Source organism: Budorcas taxicolor, chromosome 15 (genome assembly GCF_023091745.1).
Source record: "Budorcas taxicolor isolate Tak-1 chromosome 15, Takin1.1, whole genome shotgun sequence".
Lineage (NCBI taxonomy): Eukaryota > Metazoa > Chordata > Mammalia > Artiodactyla > Bovidae > Budorcas > Budorcas taxicolor.
This window is the reverse complement of record NC_068924.1, coordinates 74,996,283-75,020,115: the sequence shown is the minus strand read 5'-3', so window position 1 is coordinate 75,020,115 and position 23,833 is coordinate 74,996,283. Positions and strand designations below refer to the sequence as shown.

Sequence of the window (23,833 nt, the reverse complement as noted above, 5' to 3'; positions counted from 1 at the left end):
TGAGTGGCTCCCAGTCAGCTGGAGAGCTGGAGGCTGCAGATGCCTGAGCGGTCGCCACGCAGCCTGGAACTGCTGGGCCCCGCCCTAGCCTGGCCCGGCAGAGCTGTGGGAGCGGCTGGTCCTGTAACTCCAGGGGGTGCTGGTCTGGGCAGGGATGAGCCAAGGAAAATGTGGGTGTCTGGCAGCTGCAGAGGAGGAAGCCTGCTCTGCTTGGGTCCTGGGGTGGTTTTACTTTCTGGAAGTTGCAGACCACGCGTCTTACTGTCCAGCTTTGGCTGGAAGCTGGTACTCCTCCGCCTGTCTTGTTCACAGCTGCACCCCTACTGGCCTAACCCTGAGCAGGTGCTTAGAAAATGTTCAATGAATCTGTGATGGCAACCTCTTGTGGCCTCTCAAGTTATGGGCACCTGGCCTTGAACCATCTGAGCTTGTTCCTGAAAGCTCTGTCCAGCTGTGGCCACCTTTCCCATGAAAGGTAGAGCTCATGTGCAGCTGGTGAGTCCCTCTTTGCTCATGATCTGAGACAGGTCTCCAGGTCGAGTAGTCCTCTGTCCCCCAACTTCCCAGTCCTGCCAGAAGAAACTGGAACTTGGCACCAAAATCTCAAACTCGCCCCTTCCCTTCACCCCTGTCTCATGGCTTTAGACTCACCACTTACCAGACACAAGGGACTTTATTCATTTCACATGTTTAACTATTAGACACAGAGGAGACTTGAAGCGGTTTCTGAAAGTGAAATTTCTTTTTGCCCACCCTTGATCTTACGGCTAGTGGCTAGTCCTCCAGCAGAAAGCTACCATGGCTATATCTTAATACCTGCATCACTGGCTGGGTGTCACCCTTGACCACGCAAGGCACTGCATGGTTCCTGGAATTGCTGTGAGGAGATGGGGATGGTCAGCAAAAGGGTAAAACCAAGTCACCCTTCCCGTGGCCTCAGCTCAATCCGCCGTCAGCTTGGGGCCTGGTGAAAGGCAGGCTGACGGGAGAAAGTCGGCTGTTAACTTTCTAGGGTCACTGCGTAGCTTGGCGTATCAGCACCTCTCTGGTGGGTCTCTGGGCTGGGGCTGTCACTTGGCCTTAGCAGTGGAGGGCAGCTCGGCACAGGGAGTGGGAGGAGAGAGGCCTGGGGTCCCAGGGCTTGGAGGCGGGTGGGGAGGTGAGCGGGTGGGGTGCTGGGAACTGGACCCAGGGCTGGGTTCTGTGCTGTAGACAGGACCCTTCAGGCTCCTCAAGTCTCGGACTCATCTGTCTCTTCAGTGGAGCCATCGCTTTCTGCATCCACTTTGCGGGCGTGATGGAGGGGTCTCCAGGGGGAGCCAACCCGGGGAGGGGTCCTGGGAGGCAGGCAGCTGGCCTCTGGACTGGCAGTGACTGAGGTGACCAGGCCTGGTATCTGCGCCAGCCTGAAGAAGGAGATGCCCAGAGGGAGCGAGGTGCCTCTTGTCCAGAGACCAGGACCCCTTCACCCACTCTCACGTGTGTGAGACCACGGGCTGCCTCCCCAAAGGGTTCAAAGAGAGGCTGTCTCAGGCCTCCATCGGCCCCCCAGGCCTTCCCTGACCGATGGATAAGTGACCAGTGGCCCGTGTCTGGCTCTGATCGATCGACTGGGGTCTGGTGCCCACAAGGGGGCAGCATCTTCCCACGTAACACTTACAGCCGCTCCAGTTCCTCATCCATGGCTGGGTCGTGCATCAGGTCCCCTCTGTCAGGCAAGGCTCCTAGGGAATAATTGGGGGCACAGAACTTAACCCGAGGGTCCTCCACCCAGGCTTCAGCCAGTAGCTGCCTCTGTGCCCCTCATCATCACGTCTGCCTAAAATGTCGACCCTGGGAGAGCTGATCTAGAAGATTTAGGGAACAGAGGTTTAAGAGATCTGCTCTGGGGGCAGTAAGCCCTAGGTGCTGCTGGAGAAATCTGGTGAGCCCCCCTGCCTCCCCTCCCTGATCATAACTACGAGACAGCCCCAAAACAAGGTCACTGCACAAACAGAATGGTCTTCCAAGACTAGACGGTGTGTTGTGAGGTGGTGCTAGTGGTAAAGAGCCCGCCTGCCAGTGCAGGAGACGAGACAGGCAAGGGTTCCATCTCGGTCAGCAAGATCCCCTGGAGAAGGAAATGGTAACCCACTCCAGTGTTCTTGCCTGGGGAATCCCTTGAACTGAGGAGCCTGGTGAGCTACAGTCCATGGGGCCGCAAAGAGTCAGACATGGCTGAAGGGACTTAGCACTCATGCATGAGCTGGTGCTGAGGGTTTAGTCCTTTCCTGAGGCTCCAGGTCCTGAGCTGAAAAGAAAGAAGCCAGAGACACAGGACACGGCCAAGGACCCAAAGGCCAGAAATTACCTAGTTTTGTGCTTCCAGATCAGGGGGATCCCACTTTGGGGACAGAATGGTCAAAAATGCTGTCTCAGCTCCTCCTGGGAGGGTCCCAGGGCGAGAAGGGAAGGCGGGGTCAGGATGAGACCCAGCTCTCCTCGCTTGGCCGCGAGCCGCCAGGAGGGGCGCTGTCCCTTCCCTGATAGATCACTCAGCAGGTTTCCTCGGCTACAAACCAAGGGCAGGCATTCTCGGATGTTGGGAACGGTGAGAGGAGGGGTCCAGGCTGCCCCCTGGGGCTGTTAACAGTGGGAAGGAAGGTAGAGCTGGAGTCTGCATATAGAAAGATTCTTATCAGCAAACTTAAAAGAGCCGCACTCCTGGTCAGAAGCTAGTGAACAGTGGTGGTCCCCGGGAAACCTCAATCTTAAAATTGTCCGTCTGGCTCTGCAGTTCCTGACCTTTTCAGATGATGCTTCTTGGCCCCTTTGGTGTTAGTGGTGATCACACTGTGTGATGGAGCCCTCGTGTGCCTGTATGCGTGTATCCCGCTTTGAGGACTAGGAACAGCACAGCCCCCCTCCACAGCTGGCTGCACCTGGGGTAGCTCAGGTCGCTTTTCCACACACGGGAGAGACAGGTGAGGATGGACCCTATGCTTCTTTCTGTCTCCCACTGGCCCAGCGCTGCAGGGGACATGAGCTCCATCGCTGGCCGGGTAACTAAGGTCCACGCTCCACAACTACTGAAGGCCACTTCCCCTAGAGCTGGCATGCCGCAACAGGAGAAGCCACCGCAAAGAGAAGCCTGTGCACCGAAACTAGAGAGGAGCCCCGGCTTCTACAACTAGAGAAAGATTGCACGCAGTGACAAAGACCCAGTACAGCCAAAAAACCAAACAGTTTAAAAAAGGAGCAGGCGGATGCGCTCTTTCTTGTTTGAAAAATAGGAAGAAGAACCCTCTCAAGCTCTGGGGGTGGTGATGTCAGCCTGGTGGCCCCTCCCTGGGAGGGCAGCAGGTGCGGGAGTGGGCGGAGGAAGGTGGGAGGGGAAGGCGGACCAGTGAGGATGAAACCATGGACAGGAAGAACAGCCGGAGCCAGCCTCCATCCACCACCGCCCTTTTTTTCCCCACTCCCTTTCAGACTAGTATTTTTTTTTCTCAGATGGGAAAAAAAGGTCTCCTAAGACACACCTTTGCCCTGCTTACAAATGGGGTTCAGGTCTCTGAAATATAAGCTCCGGAGCCACTGAATAAATAGCCTGTGTCTGCCCAGCCTGCAGGCCAGTGTCCACAGCAGAGTCGGGGATCCTATGGGGTGGGGGGTGCTGAGCACGCCTCTGCCCTGGGGAGGCTGAGGCTGCTTCATGTTGGGGCAGGACCCGGGTGGGGGAGGCCATCCATCAGCACGGGAGCAGGGGAAGCCTCAGAGTCCGGCCCTGAGGAATCAAGGCACACCTGGCAAATCTGTGTCCCCTGTGGGGACTCTGTCCACCAACACTCCGGCTCCTACGTGGCTTTCCGCTGCCAGGGCGGAGGTGGCCGGCTCTGGCTTACCTAGGGCTTGGTTGATCCCATGATGCTTTGAGAGGGCCACGAGGAAGCCGTAGAAGGTCAGTCTCTGAACGTTGCTGAGGACCTCTTTGACCAGCGCCGGGGGTGGGCAGCTAGAGGAGAGAACACAGATTCAAACACTAGTTAAGTCTGACGCCATCTTCTCACCCAGACCTTCAGGCTTAGGAGGGTGTTTTCTGCCACTACGTCAGGTCCGACTGTAGCCTGCCAGGCTCCTCTGTCCATGGGATTCTCCAGGCAGGAATACTGGAGTGGGTTGCAATTTCCTCCTCCAGGGGATCTTCCCAACCTGGGGATCGAACCTGCGTCTCTTGAGTCTCCTGCCTTGGCAGGCAGATTTTTTACCACTAGTACCACCTGGGAAGCCCTTAGGAGGGCAAAAACCAAGGGACCTGCCTGCCCTGGGAACCCTAAGGCCCTGGGGAGCCTGGCAGAACTCTCAGAGCAAGGCCTTGACTGGACAGAAAGGCTGGTATGTTCACCGATCAGTGCTTCACTGGCAGGGGTGGGGGATGGGGAAAGGGCGCTGGGCAATGCCTCCTCTCGGAGGAGACACAAGCTGGCTTCTCTGTCCCCAAGGGGACTTCGTGCTACACAGGACAGCTACCCTCTTTTTCTGGAGGGTGAATTCTGCACACGGTGGATATTTTTTTCCTTCTCTCTAAAAAGTCAAGACCAATCTATCACCTGGCAAGAAGAAGGGGCCCAAGCTGGTCCTTAACAGCTGCTGCTGCTGCTGCTAGGTCGCTTCAATTGTGTCTGACTCTTAGCGACCCCATGGACTGCAGCCCACCAGGCTCCCCTGTCCCTGGGATTCTCTAGGCAAGAATACTGGAGTGGGTTGCCATTTCCTTCTCCAGTGCATGAAAGTAAAAAGTGAAAGTGAAGTCGCTCAGTCATGTCTGACTCTTTGCGACCCATGGACTGCAGCCTACCAGGCTCCTCTGTCCATGGGATTCTCCAGGCAAGAGTGCTGGAGTGGGGTGCCATTGCCTTCTCCCATTAACAGCTGATCTTGCCCAAATGGAAGCAATCTGGCCCCTGTGAGCCACCTGGGAAGCTTGTCAATCATGAGCCTGGGCTGGGGGCAAATGGTGCTGATTCACATTCAATATGATGACCGTCAAGGGCCTTGGAGGCCCGGCCGGCTGTCAGGAGGGGGCTGGGGTGGGCTCTCACCTGTACTTGTGCCGGTCACACAGGTTCTCCAGGCACTGGTAGAACAGTGAGGCTTCCACGCCCTCCAGTGTGCCTGCCTCGCCCGCAGAAGGCCGCGGGCGGTGCTGCCCACTGGACGACGTGGGCACAATCACCGTGTTGGGGTTCTTGCCCGACAGGAGGTCCTGATAGATGGCCGCCACGCTCTCCAGGAACTCTGCATACAGGGTGGAGGGGCGCAGGTCAGGTGGGGAGGACACCCTGGGTCCCCTCACTGTGCGCCCCCTTCTCTGCGGGTCGGCTCAGCTCCCAGTGAGTCCTCAACGCACAGCATCCAGGGAGCAGGGGCCCTCATGGCCCACGCTTGTGAGAGATGACACTCGCGTGTCTCAGCTCGAACGTCCCCTCCTCTGGCAGTTCTTCCTAGACCAGGCGAGACCCCGTTACATACTTTCAGGCACCCCGGACTCCTCTGGGGCGCTTATCCAGTGAGGGCGTCTCTGTGCGGCTGGTTTGCTTTGTCTCCTTGCTGGAATGGCAGATCTTGCCCCCAGGCCTGGACCGTGCCATGTCCGCCTTCCCCACCCCCAGCACCCAGCACGGTGCCTGGTGCATAGAAAATGCAATAAATAGTTTTGAAAAAGGTGAACAGGAACACATTCCTGCTGGCAAACCGCTCTTGTGAGGCCACCTGCCTCTCTGACTAAGGGAAGCAGGTTGGAGATACCCATGCAGGAGAGAAAGCTTATGAGCTGCTGATTTATTAAACAACTTAACTAGTTTTCAGGTGTTAGTCGCCGAGCCCTCATCGGTGAGCTGAGACTTACGGCCCACCTCCCCACGGCTGCCCTTTCTGGGGGGCGCCGTGAGGAGAGCCCGTTCACATGGTGAGGGGAATAGGGTCTCCACACGCGGCTGCTCCTTCTCCAGGGCCCACGAGCTTCAGAGAAATGGGACATGGATGCCCGGAGCTGCTGTGAGCAGGAGGCGAGACCCCAGACTGCGGCCCCTGCCTGACCGGGCCCTGGGGCTGCCCTCGAGAGGACACGATGAGGCGCCTGAGTGAGGCCGGGGCCAGCCGCTGGCGGAAGGCTAGGGCAGGCTCCAGGGACAGCCAGCCCTGTTTACTGGAAGAGCCTGTTTGAAACAAGTTTGCTGATGGACAGTCAGCAGTTTCAGGGCCCAGCATTCCATCGGACGCTGCCGTGTGTGAGCCGGTATGCGCTGGTATCCAGCCAGCCATCTTTATTCCACCTGGGATTTCGGGGTGCAGCTGGAGCTTGCTGGGGAGCAGGGGGTGAGGGGGGCGTGTGAGAGAGGACTGGCGTGCGCTGATGGGGAGCTGTGTGCTCACGTGTCTGCGTCGGGCCCAGGGAGAGACCTCCGACCCCGCTGACAGGGCCGAGGGGCTGAGCGCGCGGGCGGGGGGGCGGGCCCTCTGGTCAGCCCGGCGCATTGGCAGCTCCCCTTGTCCGCTTCTCCATTAAAAAGCCGCCTGCCCCTCAGGGCTGCGGTGAGGACGAAGGCGCCTAGCGCTGGGCCCGGCACACAGCACGCCTTCGCTAAACGGGAACCGCCTCGGGGAGCGCCCCGCAGCAGCGTGTCGGTGGTGGTGTGACCGTGGTCATCACTTAAACTGATGTGTGTCCCCCTGCTGGCGGGAGGCACCGTGGCTTTCTGTGTCGTGAGGAGGCCCTGCAGGCCGAGTCTTGTGACCACATCCTGCGGGGAAGCCCGCCACGAAGGGAGGCGGCGCAGGAAGTGCGGGCCAGACGCGCAGACGGAGGGGCCACAGGGTGGGATGGGGAGTGGGGGACTGTGGTCCCGACAGGAGCCACGGGGGCCCGAAGACTCTCACCTGAGTAGTAAAACTGGACCTGGAAGGCAAAAAGGAAATCTGAGAAAGACATCAAGCAGTCCATGGCGTCGTCCATGAGCACAATCCTGAGGGGCAGAGAGCGAGAGGATATGAGAGAGCGGGTGCGTGTGTGTGTGTGCGTGTGCGTGTGATGGAGGGTGCTGCAGTGAGCCCTGCCTGGGGCTCCAGTCCCCCTTGGGACAGCAGGAGAGACAGCTCCCCCAGACAAGCTCTTCCCTGTCACTGCACTTCTCCGTTAACTGGGCTCTGCCACCAAACCACTGGCGTGGGGGGGCAGGCTCCCAGTTCAGTCCCTGTGGCACCAGCAAGGGGATGGAACATGGGATAGCGGGGTGGGGGGGGGGGGCAGCAAGGAGGGGGTGCAGCTGCAATGCGGCCAGGGTTTCTTTTCATATCCTTCAGCAGAAAATCCTTCCATCCTGCAGCGAGGACCATTTAGTTCAGAATAAATACAGCTGATCAGAAAAGGCAAAAAGAATAAGCCAAGAGCTTTAAAGGGTCTTGGCAAGTGGCCCCGAGATTTAATAGGCGACCAAGGGCCAGACGGGCCACAGGCACCTCCAATCCTGGGGCACAGGCGGCACAGAGGGCTGGGGGTGCAGCCTGGGGTCTGCCCTTGAGGGGGTCCAGTGACGCCGGGCGGCCACTGCTCCTCCACATTGTCCACGCTCACAGGGTGGCCCCCTCCCGGCTTCTCGCAGGAAGAATACCCCGTGACCACTAGAGGGAGCGGACCAGAGATACTCCGCTCAGGGACTCGCTGGAGAGAGGACAGGAAGAGACGGAAATGAGCACTTGCCGGGCTCCATCCTTGTGCCAGGCAGGGTGCCAAACTCATCTACTGACCGGCAGCTGGGCCCCCAATCTGTTTCTTTTCTCTTTTTTTTTTCCAGCCATGAGACATGTGGGAATCTTAGTTCCCCGACCAGGGATCGAACCTGTGCCCTCCTGTAGTGGAAGTGCAAAGTCCTAACCACCAGACTGTAAGGGAATTCCTACCCCCTTCCCCAGTCTGTTTCTGACTGGGCCCTATCTTTCCTTAAACAAACAACCCCCAAGAAACCAACTTATCTTGCTCGTTCATGGATTTTTCGAATTCTCTCTCCACCTCACTGGGTCAGAGTCCCCAGACTGGAGCTGGATCAGCTCCAGAGACTGCAGGCATTGTTCGCCTCTGGGGAAGGGGCTCTGGAGAGACTCTGATGTGGACAGCGCCCCTGGGAGCGTGCAAGGCCTGGCTTCAGGTCCCCCCGAAGACAGAGATGGTTCCTACATCTAGTCTCCAGGTCTAATAACGATTAACAATAGAACTAGGCCGTATTTACTGAGTCCTTACTTCAGGGCAGGCACACCATACAAGGAATTTGGATGGACCTGTGGTGGTTTAGTCGCTAAGTCATATCCAACTCTTATGACCCCATGGACAGTAGCCTGACAGGCTCCTCTGTCCATGGGATTCTCCAGGCAAGAACACTGGAGTGCGCTGCCATTTCCTTCTCCAGGGGATCGTCCCAAACCAGGAATCAAGCTGAGTCTCCTGCATGGCAGGCAGATTCTTTACCCTCTGAGCTATGAGCGAAGCCCTGAGTTACAGGGTATTTAACTTATGTTAATGAAATTTTGAGAGTCCCTAGAACAGCAGGGAGATCAAACCAGTCATTTCTAAAGGAAATCAACCCTGAATATTCATTGGAAGGACTGATGTTGAAGCTACAGTCCTTTGGCCACCTGATACAAAGAGCTGACTCACTGGAAAAGACCCTGATGCTGGGAAAGATTGAAGGCAGGAGAAGGGGGTGACAGAGGATGAGATGGTTGGATGACATCATCGACTCAATGGACATGGGTATGGGTGGATTCCAGGAGTTGGTGATGGACAGGGACGTCTGGTGTGATACAGTCCATAGGGTCATAAAGAGCTGGACATGACTGAGCGACTGAACAATAACAAATTTTATCCCACAACAATCCTATGAGACAGGTGTTGTGATTATTCCATTTTACAGGTGAAGAGACTAAGTCTCAGAGAAGTCAGCTTAATAAGGTCGCACAGCTGGTAAATTTACATGTCATGGACTTGCTTCCTGCTAGGTCTCACCACCTCTTTTAAAGTAAAGATACAGGATATGAACCGAGGAGCCTGGCAGGCTACAGTCCATGGGGTCACAGAGTTGGACACAGACTGAGCAACTTCACTTTCTTTCTTTCACAGGATATAAACACCTGCATTTCATTTCTTAGTTTATTATCTGCCTAAATTATCTTTTCTTCTCACCTAAATCTTAGGGCCTTAATTGCTTCTCATGTATCTCTTGGGGAAGAAAAAAGCTGCTTCCTCTACCAGAAGACCCTGATGCTGGGAAAGACTGAAGGCGGGAGGAGAAGGGGACGACAGAGGATGAGATGGCTGATGGCATCACCAACTCAATGGACATGAGTTTGAGTAAACTCCGGGAGTTGGTGGTGGACAGCGAGGCCTGGCATGCTGCAGTCCATGGGGTCACAAAGAGTCGGACACGACTGAGCGACTGAACTGAACTGAACTTCCAGAATTCAACATTAAAATTACCTCTAGAAAAAAAAAATTCAAGGCCGAGTGGGAACAAGCAATACTGCCAATGGCCGCAAGAGGGCGCCCTAGTCTTTCTGGCAGAGGCTCCAGGGACCAAGAGCTGAGACAGGCCAAGTAGCTGTGGTTCGGTCACCCAGTCGCGTCTGACTCTTTACGACCCCATGGACTGCAGCTCGCCAGGCCTCCCTGTCCCTCACCATCTCCTGGAGTTTGCCCAAGTTCATGTCCATTGCGTCGGTGATGCCAAGTATTTACCTCTTTCCTTATAACCTGAGCAGAATGGGCAGGCAAAAGGGATGAGAGAGGGCACAAAGCCCAGACTTTGATATCTGGATGGGGACAGAGGGCCGAGCGAGGTAGAGAGAGGGCAGGGAGAGGGGGCTGGGGTAGCAGAGGCATCCCAGACTTCAGAGGGAGAGTGCATTTTTCCAGAGTCCCAGGGAAGACCTCAACGTCCTCCCTTCCCTGCCCCACAGCGGAGGGACAGGCCCCCCGAGGAGAGAAGGCAGTGCCCTCTCCTTCCTGCCCTACTCCCGGGACAGCCAGGAACCAGAATGGCCTGAAGTTAATTGCTAGGGAAGAGCACTGGGCTGAGAACATCCCCAAGCAGGAAACCACGAAGGGGAACCAAAGCCTTTGAAGATGTTACTTGGCTCCTCTTGTTTATCATCAACCTGGGATCTGGTGCTCCTGTTTATAGCAGTTACCTCCCTTTACTATTTCTCTCTCTCTCTCTCTTTTTTGGGCCATGCTACGGGCATGCAGTAGTGTCCGAATCTTTGCAACCCCATGGACTGCAGCCTATCAGGCTCCTCCGTCCATGGGATTTTCCAGGCAAGAGTGCTGGAGTGGATTGCCATTTCCTTCTCCAGGAGATCTTCCTGACCCAGGAATCGAACTCGGGTCTCCCGCATTGCAGGTATACGTTTTACCATCTGAGCCAGAGGATAAAACATCTGCCCGCCATGCGGGAGACCCGGGTTCAATCCTCAGGTGGGGAAGATCCACTGGAGAAGGAAATGGCAACCCACTCCAGTATTCTTGCCTGGCGAATCCCATGGACAGAGGAGCCTGGTGGGCTACAGTCCATGGGGTTGCAAAAAGTTGGACACGACTGAGCGAGTTCACTCACTCACAGGCATGCAGAACTTCCCCAACCAGGGATGGAACCCATGCCCTCCACAGTGGAAACTCGGAGTCTTAACCCCTGAACCATCAGAGAAGTCTGACTATTTCTCTCTTCACCTATTTATTCACTTATTTCATACAGACGGTCCCCAACTTGATGACACGTAGTCTTAGGTTTTATGACTTAACCGATGATGGTGTGAAAGCGAGAAGAACTCTGAATTTTTGACTTTGAATTTTGACCTTTCCCTGGCCTAGCGATGCAATGTACGTACTCTCCTGTGACGCTGGGCAGGGGCAGCTCCTAGTCGGCTGTGCAGTCATGAGGGTGGGACAGGGACAACCATTCTGTTTTCACTTTGAGTACCGCGTTCAAATCAATTACATGTGAGATTCAACGCATTATGAAAAAACAGGCTTTGGGTTAGATGATGTTGTCCAACTGTGAGCTGATGCAAGTGTTCTGAGTACAGCTGAGGTAGGGCTGGGCTAAGATATGATCTCTGGTAGGTTGGGTGTAGTCAGTGTATTTTTGACTTGATATTTTTAACTTACAGTAGATTTTATCAGGACATACCCCCGCCCCCCGCCCCCCCCCCCAGCAAGTGAAGGAAGAGCTGTATTGCAATGTAACTCCAATACCATAGGACTTATCCTTTCAGAGTGCACAGGGCGGTGTGTTCACAAAGCTGCACAGTCACCAGCCCCATCTAATTCCAGAAGCAGTCATTCTTGCTGATCGGCCTGCTCCCGGCCACGCCAGGGCTGCCAGGCCAAGTGCCGTAAGCATCTCCCCTTCTCAGCCACAGCCAGGACTGTTGGCTGCGGAGGGCCTGCCCTTCCAGCCCCAGAACTGGCCGCCGCTCTCCATCAGCAGCCAGGCTTGACTGTCAACGCCAGCTCCCTCTTTTGAGATGGGCGGCTGGGGAAGAGAGAGGGCACAGCCCTCGGAGGTGTCAGGGTGAAGCAGGGCAAGCCCGGCATGCACTCTGCTTTGACCCCTGCTCCTCAGGGGGCTGACGCGTGGATGGGGCTAGTTGGGGGAGGCAGGCGGTGCAGGGGCTTTCTCTCTGAGGGACAGGTAACTGGACCCTCGCAGCACATGCGCGTGGGACTGAAGTTTTCCTGACTGCAGGCAGTGGGCCTGGCTGACAGAGAAGCCAGTTGGGTCTCAGCTGTCATTATCAGCCCTGCTCCTCTGCTCAGCCGGAAGCCTGGGAGTCCTCCTGACATCCGGGAAACGCCCTCTCTTGCCCGCCACGTATCAACCAATCACCCGGTCCAATCAGTCCTGTTCCAGAGGTTTCTCTGGAATCCGTCTACTCTTCTCCACTTCCTCGGCCCCCACTGATGCCCACGTCCACCTCCTCTTCCAGGACAACTGGACGACCTGCTGCCTGGCTTCCGGTAACACTTCTGCCTCCTTCTAATTGGGTATCCATACTGTGGTCAGAAAGACTTTTTTTTTTTAATTAAATTTATTTTTAAATGAAGGATAATGGCTTTACAATATTGTGTTGGTTTCTGCCAAACATCAGCATGAATCAGCCATCAGTTCAGTTCAGTTCAGCCGCTCAGTCGTGTCTGACACTTTGCAACCCCATGGACTGCAGCACGCCAGGCTTCCCTGTCCATCCCCAACTCCTGGAGCCTACCCAAGCTCATGTCCAGCGCATTGGTGATGGCAATCCAACCATCTCATCCTCTGTCATCCCCTTCTCCTCCCGTCTTCAATTTTTCCAGCATCAAGATCTTTTCCAATGAGTCAGTTCTTCACATCAGGTGGTCAAAGTATTGGAGTTTCAGCTTCAGCATCAGTCCTTCCAATGAATATTAGGGACTGATTTCCTTTAGGATGGACAGGTCGGATCTCCTTGCAGTCCAAGGGAGTCTCTCAAGAGTCTTCTCCAACTCCACAGTTAGGTTTACCTATGTTCCCTCCTTCTTGAACTTTCCTCCTACCTCCTTCCCCATCCCACCTCTCTAGGTTGTCATAGAGCCCCGGTTTGAGTTTCCTGAAGCATATAGCAAATTCCCATTGGCTACTGGGGTTCCCTTGTGGCTCAGCTGGTAAAGAATCCGCCTGTAATGTGGGAGACCTGGGTTCGGTCCCTGGGTTGGGAAGATCCCACTCCAGTATTCCGACCTGGAAAACTCCATGGATCATATGGTCCATGGGGTCACAGAGAGTCGGACACAGCTGAGTGCCTCTCGCTTTCACTTTTCATCTGTTTCATATGGTGGTGTATATGCTATTTTACATATGGTGGTGTATATGCTATTTTACATATGGCAGTATACATGCTATTTTACATATGGCAGTATACATGCTTCCATGCTGCTTTCTCCACTCATCTCGCCCTCTCCTCCCTCCCAGAAAGACCTTTTTAAAAATGCGAATTTGACTGTTTTACAAGCCAGTTTTAAACACTTTACGGGCTTCCCCTTGTCCTTAGAGCAACGTCTCCCATCCTTATCCTGGCTTATGAGCCTGTATGCCCTGCCCTTGGCCCCCGCTCGCCTTTCTGGACCCACAGGGGACCCCAGTCAGTGTCCCCCACGACGCTCCAGTGTGGCGGGGAGGGCACACGGTAGGCGCTCAGCCAGTGTTAGTTGAACGAGAGGGGAAGTGTGAACACATAACTTACAGTGGTGCGGCACCCTTCTCTTTTCTCCTGGCAAGGTGGCATCCGGGCACTATTTAAGAGGGCGGTTTATTTAAGAGGGACGAGCTAGAGTCACAGAGCAGGGGGTCGGCGAGGCAGAGTCTGCAAACCAGGATGTCGGCGGACGACTACCTTCAGATCCTTTAGTGGGAAGAGAGGATGAAGGGTAAGTGGCGCCGGGCCACGGCTCTTGAAGGGCTGCCTCTGAGGGAGACGCCACAGGGTTCTGGGAGACTGCCTCCAGAAGACTGGAAGCCGCCCAGCTCTGGGATGATGGCTGCTTTGTGAGCGAGTGAGCTGCCTGCTGCTGGAGATATTCAAGCGGAATACTTCCCCAAAGTCTGAGCGGGCTTCTTCTGGCTCTGACAGAAGGGCACCCCAAGGGCGGAGAGAACTAACATCTGGTAACTCTGGTCTCACTGGGGAGAAGTTTGCTGTTGAAAAACCTCACAAAAAGGTGCTTTTAGAAACATGGAATGCCACACTGTCCATCTCCAGACTAGCGCTGTGACCCGTAAGAGTCCTGGGCATCTGGCACCGGGATCTCACAACTGTGGAGAGAGGCAGGCAGGAGGCTGCGGCTCTGTCTCTGCCCATGGTGACTGTGAGGACCCCAGGCTGTAGGCCCTTCACCTCACAGACAGCGGCTCCACCCTGAACTCGAACCTGGCCCCACCCGCTTGAGGGTCAGGAGGAGGAGTTTCCTGGCTCGACACCCCTTCCTGCCAGAGGCCTTCTGCTAATGCGCCAGCCGCTCCTGACACCTGGAGGAGAGGGGCCCGCTCCAGCTTTGAAGCGGAGCCAGCAGGGAGCGGCTGCCAGCGAGAGTCTGTACTGGGTCAGGGAGGGACCCTGGCATGCCGGCCTCGGGGCTGGAGAGAGGGGGCTCTAGGGGAGAAGGAGAGGCTGGCTCTGAGCAGAAACATGTGGAGGGTGGAGTCCAGGGCAGCGGCTGGAATGGAGAAAGAAAAGAGCGCTTGGCAGGGTCTGAGCCCGTCCCGAGGGGGCTGGCTGTTCTTGCCCTCCCATGCTGACTTCCAACAGCTGGGATGGGCTGGCTGGCTGGACATTTGGTGGGTGCCAACGAAGCAACAGTTTTCAGCCTGAATCTGCGACTTGCTAACTTCCTATTCCCCCTTAAAGGTCAGCATCCCCGGGTTGAGTGGCAGAAGATGTATTGCTTTGTTTTGCTTTGTTTTGCAGTTCAGCGGGGATCCAGTCCCACCCAGCTCTAGAACTCCCTACCCAAGTTTCGTTTTCTCGGCAAGTCACATTTTCTCTTGGAGCTTTAGTTTCCTCATCTGTAGAGGAGATAATTCTAGTTCCCAATTCACAGGATTCTGGTGAAGATTCAATATGGTGATACGCTGCGTCTATTCTACTGTTATATATTACTGGTATACATGGTAATGACTCAAAATCAGTGTTAGCTGCCATCCATAAGTGTGTTCTAGCTGGTTTCAGGTGATGGAAGAGCTCAAAATAGCGAATAAAAATATAGCTCAGAGGAAGTGCAGCCAGTGCCTGGCCGGGCACAGGCTCTCAGGCGGAAGCGAGCTATCCTGTTTCAAGTCCACTTCTGGGGGGTGCGGGGCTGGCGAGAAGCCTCCCATGCCGGCACTTCCTCTGGGAGGTCACATGAGCTGCACTGTTCATGGGTGAAGGTGAAGGGTGTCTCCAGGCCTGTCTGGGATCCCGGGACACCTCCGTGGAGTCTGCCTTAATGTCAGGGCCATGAGCGAGGGCGAAGCTACAGCCTGGCTGCCTTCTCCAGGTATCGCCACGGTTCTCTGCAACACTTCCTTAGGGCTGCCCGCCCGCGGGGCTGCACTGGAGACCCCCCCTGGGCGGCACGAGCTGCTTCCAGTCCAGGCCCTCCAAGCAGCACGGGGCGTCCAGGTTGTGGTTCTCCCCGGGCTCCGGGCCGCACTTCCGGGGGGCCCCAACGGCCCCTGCCCTGCAGTGCCTGAGAAGCTGGACCCAGAGAGCCTGGGCAGCAGCAACGATTACAGCTACACAGCGTCCAGTAAGGGCTTGCTTGGTTAGCGCTGTGCGTCCGGCATTGCACTTTCTTCTCCCGTTGATCCTCTAATGTGAGATGGATGGATATCTTCACTGAGAACACAGGGGCTCAGAAACTTGACCAGGGCTTTCAAGCCAGAAGCAAAAGAGGTGTAATTTGAACCCAGGCCTCTCTGACTCTAGTCACAGCTCCTGGGCCAGCTGCAGCTGCTCCAGGTGAGACGTGGCCGTGACGCCTTCCACCGGGGGTGGCGCTGTCCCTTCTCCCACTCCTGTAGAGCTGCGGCCCCCAGGCGGGCCGGACACCGAGGCCTGGACGCTGCTTCTTTCTTGCAGATGCCGTGAAGGCCCCTGCTCGGCCATTTCGGCTCCATGTTCCTGGCCTCTCCCCAGAAGCCTCGTAGCTGGGGCTGGGGTCAACTGTTCCACTCTCCACATCCAGTGCGTGGCCTGTGAGGCCCTCCCTCTTCTCCCAGCTCCCCGGCTCCTCAAACTCCAGGCCTCCTGGCTCCCCCACCCAAGTCCTCACTGGCTCCTTTCCAGGTTGCTTACTTGCCCGAGACGGCCTTTCGCTCTCCCTGCTCCCTTCCTAAATCCTGCCCACCTTCTTCCTTTCACTTGTTTTTCTCTTTTTTATATTTTGAATTACGAAAGCATGATAACACATTTACAGGACGCTTGGAAAATACATATCAAAGTTACATAATAGTTTCACTATATATTACAACTACTTTTTAAGTAGATAAATTAAGATTTTTAGTTGGAGTTTCAATATCAAACTCTCAAAAGTAATAGAATGAATACAGGAAAGTCGAAGGATGGAGTAGAGCTGAAAAGCACCATGGACCAGTTCGACACAAAGCTTACACAATTTTCACGCAACAGTAGGGTATAAATTCAAGTCACCACAGATCGAAAACTAGGAGACACTGGAACACATCCAGGGACATAAACCAAGGTGGAAAAGCTTCGTGGTTTAAAGGTATTGAAATCACACAGAGTGTTTCTTTTACCACACCTTTTTCATTTTAAATACAATATTTAAAACTTCAGAAAATTACACAGAATAACAGAAAAAACATCTGTGTACCCACTAGCTAACTTCCTCTCCAATCTTCATGTTTCCCCACCCTTGCTTCAGTGTTTAAAAGCTTTGTAAGCGATTACACGTACTGTTAGAACACCTGGACACCCTCCCTCCACCTTCCTCCTCCGAGATCCTGCGGGAACTTGAGGGCTTAGCATTCATTCATTCACTGAAGCTTGGGCTTGGCAGCCCTCTGCGTGCTTTCATACTGTTGTTGACTCACACAAACGTTTACATTCTTAAAGCATGATATGACTTTGGTCTGTCTGTTCTCAAGCTCTATGGATCCCTCTGCAACTCGCCATTTTGAGAGGATGCACATGTATCTCCCTGTATTCACTTTATTATTTAAGAAAAAACATCCGTGGTATCAAACCTGAGTCCCTTGCATTGGAAGGCGGATTCTTAACCCCTGGACCACCAGGGAAGTCCCACCTCCCTGTATTCATTTTAGCTGCTGTACAGAATTCCATGGAATGGATTCAAGGCATTTTGTCCTTTCTACGGCGTGGCAACAGGCAACGGGCTTCACTGGTAGCTATCACAAATAATGCTGCCTGTCTCCTTAGACTCAGCCACACCTCGTGAACTTTTTTTTTTTACTATTATGTAACTAGTTCCCTGCACATGGCAAATTCAAATTTATTTTTTCAGAACTTTCTGGAATTTTTTTTCCATTTTCCTCTTAAAAAAAAATTTATTGGAATATAGTTGCTTGACAATGCTGTGTTCGTTTCTACTGTACAGCAAAGTGAACCAGCTGTATGTATACACATATGCCCTCTCATTTCTTGAACTTTTTAAGATTTGCCCAAATGGCTTCCAAGTGATTATGCCAACTTACACTCCCACTAGCAGAGTGTGCGAGTTCCCACAGTTCCACGTCGTCACCAATACTTGCATTATCTCACTCTAAAACTTTTGCAAAAAAAAAAAAGCTTTTGCCAATTTGATGACTGTAACAGGGTATCTCAACTTAACTGGCATTTCCCTGATAACTAGCGAGTTTGGCCACAAAAATAAGCCCAAATGTTTGGTAGTTGTTAGGGTTTTCTCGTCTGTGTATTAGCTCTTCATGTCTTTGGACTATTTTTCTACCGAGGTCCTTCATTTTTTTGTTATGCTCTTGTAGGGGTTCTTTATAGACAATCTCAAGACTAAAGCAATTCTGTAGACTGATTTGTTGTTAGTTACGTAGGTGATAAATATCTCCTTCAAGTCTCTGGCTTGTCCTTCAACTTTGTGTATGGTGTCTTTTGTTGGACAGACGTTTCTCATCCTCACTCTCTGCTGGGCGAGGGCTCTGCGCTTGCGCGGTCGCGGCCTGGGTTCAGTCTCTGTCAGGGCGCTCCTGCTTCCCCGCAGATGCTTCTTTCTCTAGAACGTCTGCTCCACGAGGGCAGGGGCTTTGTTTTCTTCACTGCTTTCAGCAGCAGCAGGTGATGGCATTCTCCTGCAACACTGGCTGAATGACTGAATGAGTGAATGCAGTTTTGTGGTCAGCTTAACAACCTCGTCCATTGGGGTTGGGCTTAAAGAATTTATATCTCGTTTAAGAATTTTTTAACTACCCGGTGGCAATAAAATATTTTCTTCTAATCTCTTTTAAGAGTATTATAGCTTTGCATTTTACACTTCTATAATCCAGCTTTCCCAGGTGGCAACAGTTGATAAATAATCTTGCTGCCAATGCAGGAGACTTGAGTTCAATATCTGGGTCGGGAAGATGCCCTGGAGGAGGAAATGGCAAACTACTCCAGTATTCTTGCCTGGCAGATTCCATGGACAGAGGAGCCTGGCGGGCTATAGTCCACAGGGCAGCAGGAGTCGGACAAGACTGATCACACATGCACGCATGGATTTTCTGTAATCTATATGAAACTGACTTTTGCATATGGTCAGAAGTAGTGATCTAATTTTATTTTATCCTAGAGGATAAACGTCAACTGAAAAAAAACGCACAATGTGAGAGTTGTGAGTTAAGTTTTATTTGGGGCAAAATGAGGACTACAACCTGGGAGACAGCACCTCAGACAGCTCTGAGGAACTGCTCTGAAGAGGTGGGGGGAAGCTCAGTATATACTGGTTTTGGTGAAGGGGGAACATGCAATCAAGCACGCATTGTTGCAGAAGTTGCTACTAGTCTTGTGAAGTTTACTGCTAGCCGCGAGGAGCAGATGTCTCCATGAATGATTTTAGTGCTTTTCTAGGTATGAGGAGAGGCAAGGATTGGACTCATAAAATCTTTTCTTGAAAACATCTAACTATCTGAAGGCCTGTTCCGCTAGTTTTTCCCAGAACACGGAGTGCCTCATTCCTAATGACCCCATTCAGGGTGTGTTGAAGGTCAGCTGCTGCGGTCGCTTAGTTCTCGTAGAGACAGATGGCAAGTCCCAATTTTCAGTGGGCATTATGATGGCCTTGGGCTTCCCTGGTGGTTCAGATGGTAAAGAATTCACCTGCAATGCAGGAGACCTGGGTTCAATCCCTGGTTTGGGAAGATCTGCTGGAGAAGGGAATGGCTACCCACTTCAGTATTCTGGCCTGGAGAATTCCACGGATTATATAGTCCATAGGGTCACAGAGAGTCGGACACGACTGAGTGACTTTCACTGTCACGGTGGCCTTACAATAAGTCTTAGTAGTTGATAGGGCTAAGACTTAGTGCAAGACCATCAGGCTTCCCTGGTGGCTCAGGTGGTAAAGAATCCGCCTGCAACATGGGAGACCTGGGTTTGATTCCAGGTCTGGGTTGGGAAGATCCCCTGCAGGAGGGCACGGCACTCCAGTATTCTTGCCTAGAGAACCCCGTGGACAGAGGTGCCTGGTGGGCTACAGTCCAGGGGGTTTGCAAAGAGTTGGACACGACTGAGCGATGACGCACACACAGAGAACACAGAGCTGAAGAGCAAGTTCATCTCTTACAGACCCTTCAGGCTCCCGATCCAACATGTCTATCCCTGCCTTAGGGACCAGCTTCTCCTACTTTACCAGGTTAGGCTGTAACCTGTTTACGCGTCCCTGCAGCACTTGGCTCTTTACTGATTTAGTGTCTGCCGCTCACTCAGCTAGCAAGTTCATCGAGGGCTGGAACCACATCTGTTTTGCTCACTGTCATAGCTCCTCCACAAGCACATAACAGGCACTCAATAAATATCTGGGAAATGAAAGGATGGGGAGGGAAAGGATCTTCTCTTTGGGTGAAAGACCTCTGGGGCAGCAGCGACACTGTCAGATGGCAGGTCCGGCCTGGGAGGAGGGCTGAGCAGGGTGATGTTGCAGGCGGGAGGCATAAAGAAGGACATTCTAGATTTGTTAGGAGTCTACATGCTTTCAAAGCGCTGTATGTATTCAGCCTACAAAACCATGGCAGAGGAGCTCTTCCTATTAAACACGTATTACTGACGAGGACATGCGGCTTTCAGAGACAGAGAAGTGAGCTAAATGTGATTTCAGATGACAAGAGTGAGAAGGAAATGCAATTCCTTTGAGTGCAATCAGTTCTAAAATGGCAGAATGAGATGGGCATGCAAAGCTCTAAAGAGGTTTTCCGAGAGTGGTCCCAGACCCGTGAGCATCACCTGAGAACCTCTAAGAAACATGAATTCTTGAGCCCCATCTCAGACCCCCTGAACTCTGAGGCGGGGCCTGGGCCATCTGTAGTTTACTAAGCTCTGCGGGTGAGTCTGGCACACTCTCAGGTTGGAGAGTCGCTGCTTGAAATCTCCACCCTTGGGGCGAGGCTTCCTACACGAGTCCTGTGAGCCTTGGACGGGCTACAGGTGTGAGGGGCCCCTGGCCCAGGAGCCAACCACAGGCAGTCTTGTCTTTACCCTTTTTGTTACATATTATTTTCTCAGTGTTGTGAAGGGGAAGAAGGCCAGAAAGCAGCGCCTTAGGGAACCTAGGAACTTCTCACTTATTTAATTTTTACACTGAAGTACACTTCATTTCCAATGTTGTGCTCATTTCTGCTGTAGAGCAGGGTGATTCAGTTATACACACATATATTCTCCTTTCAATATTCTTTTCCATTATGATTTATTCTGGGAGACTGGGTACGGTTCTCTGTGCTCTACAGTAGGGCCGTGTTGTTTATCCATTTTATATGTAACAGTTGCATCTGCTAACCCCAAACTCTCAGCCTATCCCTTCCCACTGGCAACTACAAGTCTCTTCTCAATGTCTGACTTCTCACTGAATTAAAAAAAAAAGTCTGGCAATAATAATACCAACATTATTTTAACAGCAAGAAAATATTATTTATTGAATGTCCATAATGTGCTAAGCAATTTACATATATATAATTTTGTTGAAATCTTACAGCCACCCTATGATGTAATTATTAGCCCCATTTTACAGACAAGGCAAACAGGGCTTAGAGAAGTTGAGAGAAATCCTCAAGGTCATGCAGTCAATAGACAGAGGTGGTGTGGATACTCAGGTCTTTCTAATCCCGTCGTGCCTGTGCTCTTAGAGGTCAGGGTTAACACCACTGCTTCTAACATTTTTGCTCTATGCCAGGCATTGTTTTAATCATGTGATATGCAGCTTCAATTATTACAACTATTACAATTATTCCCACTTTACAGATGAGGAAACTGAGGCTCAAAGAAATTAAATAACTTTCCCCAGGATATAAGCTGGAACCAGGATTTGAACTCAAGAGCTCTGGCTTGAATCTCTCTGGTGGTCCAGTTGTTAAGAATCTGCTTGCCATTGTGTTCAGAGCAAAGCCCAGACTCTGCCTGAACACGACAGCCAGGCACGGGATGCCAGGAACCTGCGCCGGATGGATACAAGCTGACTAATTGGAACACTCCTGATTCTAAGTGTTTGTAATTTCTATATTCTTCTGGCTTTTCTGAAATTTCTTGGATTTCTTTTACTGCACATGTGTTGTTCTTACAACTTGAAAGGGAAGGATGAAAGAAGCAAAAAAAAAGAATCTGCCTGCCAGTGCAGGGGACACAGGTTCAATCCCGGTCCGGGAAGATTCTGCAACCCCCAGGGCACCTAAGCCCATGCGCCACTACTATTGACCCCATGAGCCTCAACTACTGAAGACCTAGGGCCTGTGCTCTGCAATGAGAGAAGCCACCGCAAAGAGAAGACCGTGTACCGCGCCTGGAGAGGAGCCTCTGCTGGGTGCAACGAGAGAAAGCCCACACACGGCAGTGAAGACCCAGCACAGCCAACACACACACATAAATAAAAAGGACCTTCCCTGAAGGTGGGGAGGGGTGGTATTAAAATACCATCCAAAGTGGCCTCTTACTTGTTAAAAAAAAAAAAGAAGTTTGGCTCTAGTTGAATTCTTTTAACTGTCAGGAAAGCCGCCCAGTCCATGGAGGATGGAGACGAAGATGGTGACCGTTTAGGGATACGGTAACTTAAGGACCTCCATTCTGCAGGAGTGGGGGATGGGGCGGGGCTCTGGCCAGGCGCTGTCAGGGGGTCTGCCGGCTCTTCCCCCCAGCTGTGTTTCCGGCTCACACCTGCCGCCCCAGGTCTGGCCGAGGTGCCAACCGGGAGTTGGGCGCACGTGGGGCTGCTCTGTGCTCGGCAGGCTCTGGTGCACAGCTGCGTGTGGGTCACATTCCTTTACGCACACATCATCAGGGGCTGCCGCCTGCTCCCGCAGCCGGTCCCCACCTCGGGGCCACGAAGACTGTCCTCCAGGCATGGCCACTGCCTTGGGGGGGCCTCGCCATCCGCACCCCTGCCTGCAGTTTTGGTCAGAAGCCGGAGCTCTCGTGTGAGGAAGCTGGGATCCTGACCTTCAGGACGAGATGGGAAGAGCTCAGACAGTCAGAGGGTCACATTCTGGGACGGATATGATTTTTCCACACACACACACGCATGCACGCAGCAGCTGGAGTAGGGTGGGGAGAGAATGGAGCTGGGGAGGCGGGGTCGACACCAGAGCTTGAGTCCTGAAGTCATCTCTAATTTTGTAGCCCGTCTCCTGACGCTTGTCCTGGGCCCTTCTGTTGTTGATTCTGGCGTCCCCACCGTCCCTTCACGTTGCTGTCTATTAGCATGGACCGGCCACCATGCTTCACCCCTGCTCACATGAAAAGGTCTGAAGTTTTAAAGAACAAGAGGGTCTCTTGGTGGTGGTGGTGATGGGGAGGGGCGGTAAGCTTCTGACCACAACCAGGGGAAGGTCACTCCAGAAGCCCCTGGATATCAATACTTGTAAGAATCTGTGGATTTTAGATGGTTCTGCCCCTTCTAGTCTAGCCTTGCAGTGCTAACTACATCAGGTTGTTTGGAAGCATCTGGGAGGTGGGTGGGGCCGAAGACCATACAGAAGGCTAGCCCTCGGGCCCACCCGCTACCTTTCAGGTGCAGGAAAGGGGGACGGCAGGCTGTGATCGGCACCCAAGCGATCCTCTTCTAAATCAGATGTGAAGCTCCCTGGTGGCGGGGCAGGTGGGTACAGAGACTATAATCTTATTCACCACTGCACCCCCAGTGTGCAGATTAGATCCTGGCACAAAACTGGCACTCAATAAATAGTTGATGAGCGGCTTGTCTGGCCGTCCAGTGGTTAAGACTTCACCTTCCAGTGCGCGTTCGATCCCTGCTCAGGGACCTAAGATCCCACATGCCTTGGGGCCAAAAAGCCAAAACGTAACAGAAGCAATACTGTAACAAATTCAGTAAAAACTTAAAAAAAAAAAAAGGTCTACATAAGAAACCTTTAAAAAATATTTGATAAGAGGAAATACTGAGAGCTGCTATGACGTGGATGAACTTTGAAAGCCTAAGGCTAAGCGAAAGAAACCAGCCACAAAGGCCCACGTATCGCGAGCTTCCGTCTGAGAGTCCTGAACAGGCAAATTTACTGAGACAGAGTGCAGTTGCTGCGGGCGAGAGAGGATGGGCGGGGGATTCAGGAGCAGCGGCTGAGAGCAGCAGGGTTTCTTTTGGGGGTAATTAAGATGCTCTAAAATGGACTGTGGTGATGTGAATATACGGTTGACCCTTGAACAACCTGGGTTTCAACTGCGCAGGCTCACTTATATGCAGATTTTTTTCAATAGTGAATACACAAGGTGCAGCTGGTTGAATCCATGGAAGCTGAACCCGCGTATACGGAACCATGTGTCTAGAAGTTGTGTGTGTATGGAGAGCGGACTAAGAGCTCTCCTTGGATTTCCAACTGCACAGGGGGTCAGTGTCTCTTGCCTTTTCCTTGCTTACTAGTCAGCTCTACTCTGTATGTGTACTTGATCAGCTGATTTAGGGGAGCTGGGCATTTAAAAGAAATTATTACTTAGACTTTCCTGGAGCAGTTTTAGGTTCACAGTGAACTTGAGGGGATTTCTCAAATGCCTTCTGCCCCCACACAGGCACAGACTGTCCCCGTCATCAAAGCCCCGCACCCCGCCGGCACATTTGCTACAGTCATTG

General features: G+C 52.9%; 1 protein-coding gene across 1 annotated transcript in view; it reads right to left on the bottom strand.

Annotated features, from left to right (window-relative positions):
• Positions 1 to 714: 714 nt before the first annotated feature.
• The window catches only part of CSTPP1 (centriolar satellite-associated tubulin polyglutamylase complex regulator 1), a 208,576-nt gene continuing 185,457 nt past the window's right edge, over positions 715 to 23,833 (bottom strand). The window contains exons 5-9 of the mRNA XM_052652233.1: positions 6,916 to 7,001; positions 5,079 to 5,274; positions 3,882 to 3,991; positions 1,661 to 1,724; positions 715 to 1,406 (exon numbers count right to left, since the gene is read on the bottom strand). Of these exons, the coding sequence (XP_052508193.1) occupies positions 1,232 to 1,406; positions 1,661 to 1,724; positions 3,882 to 3,991; positions 5,079 to 5,274; positions 6,916 to 7,001 (631 nt within the window). The 3' untranslated portion in view covers positions 715 to 1,231. The remainder of the gene's footprint in view (positions 1,407 to 1,660; positions 1,725 to 3,881; positions 3,992 to 5,078; positions 5,275 to 6,915; positions 7,002 to 23,833) is intronic.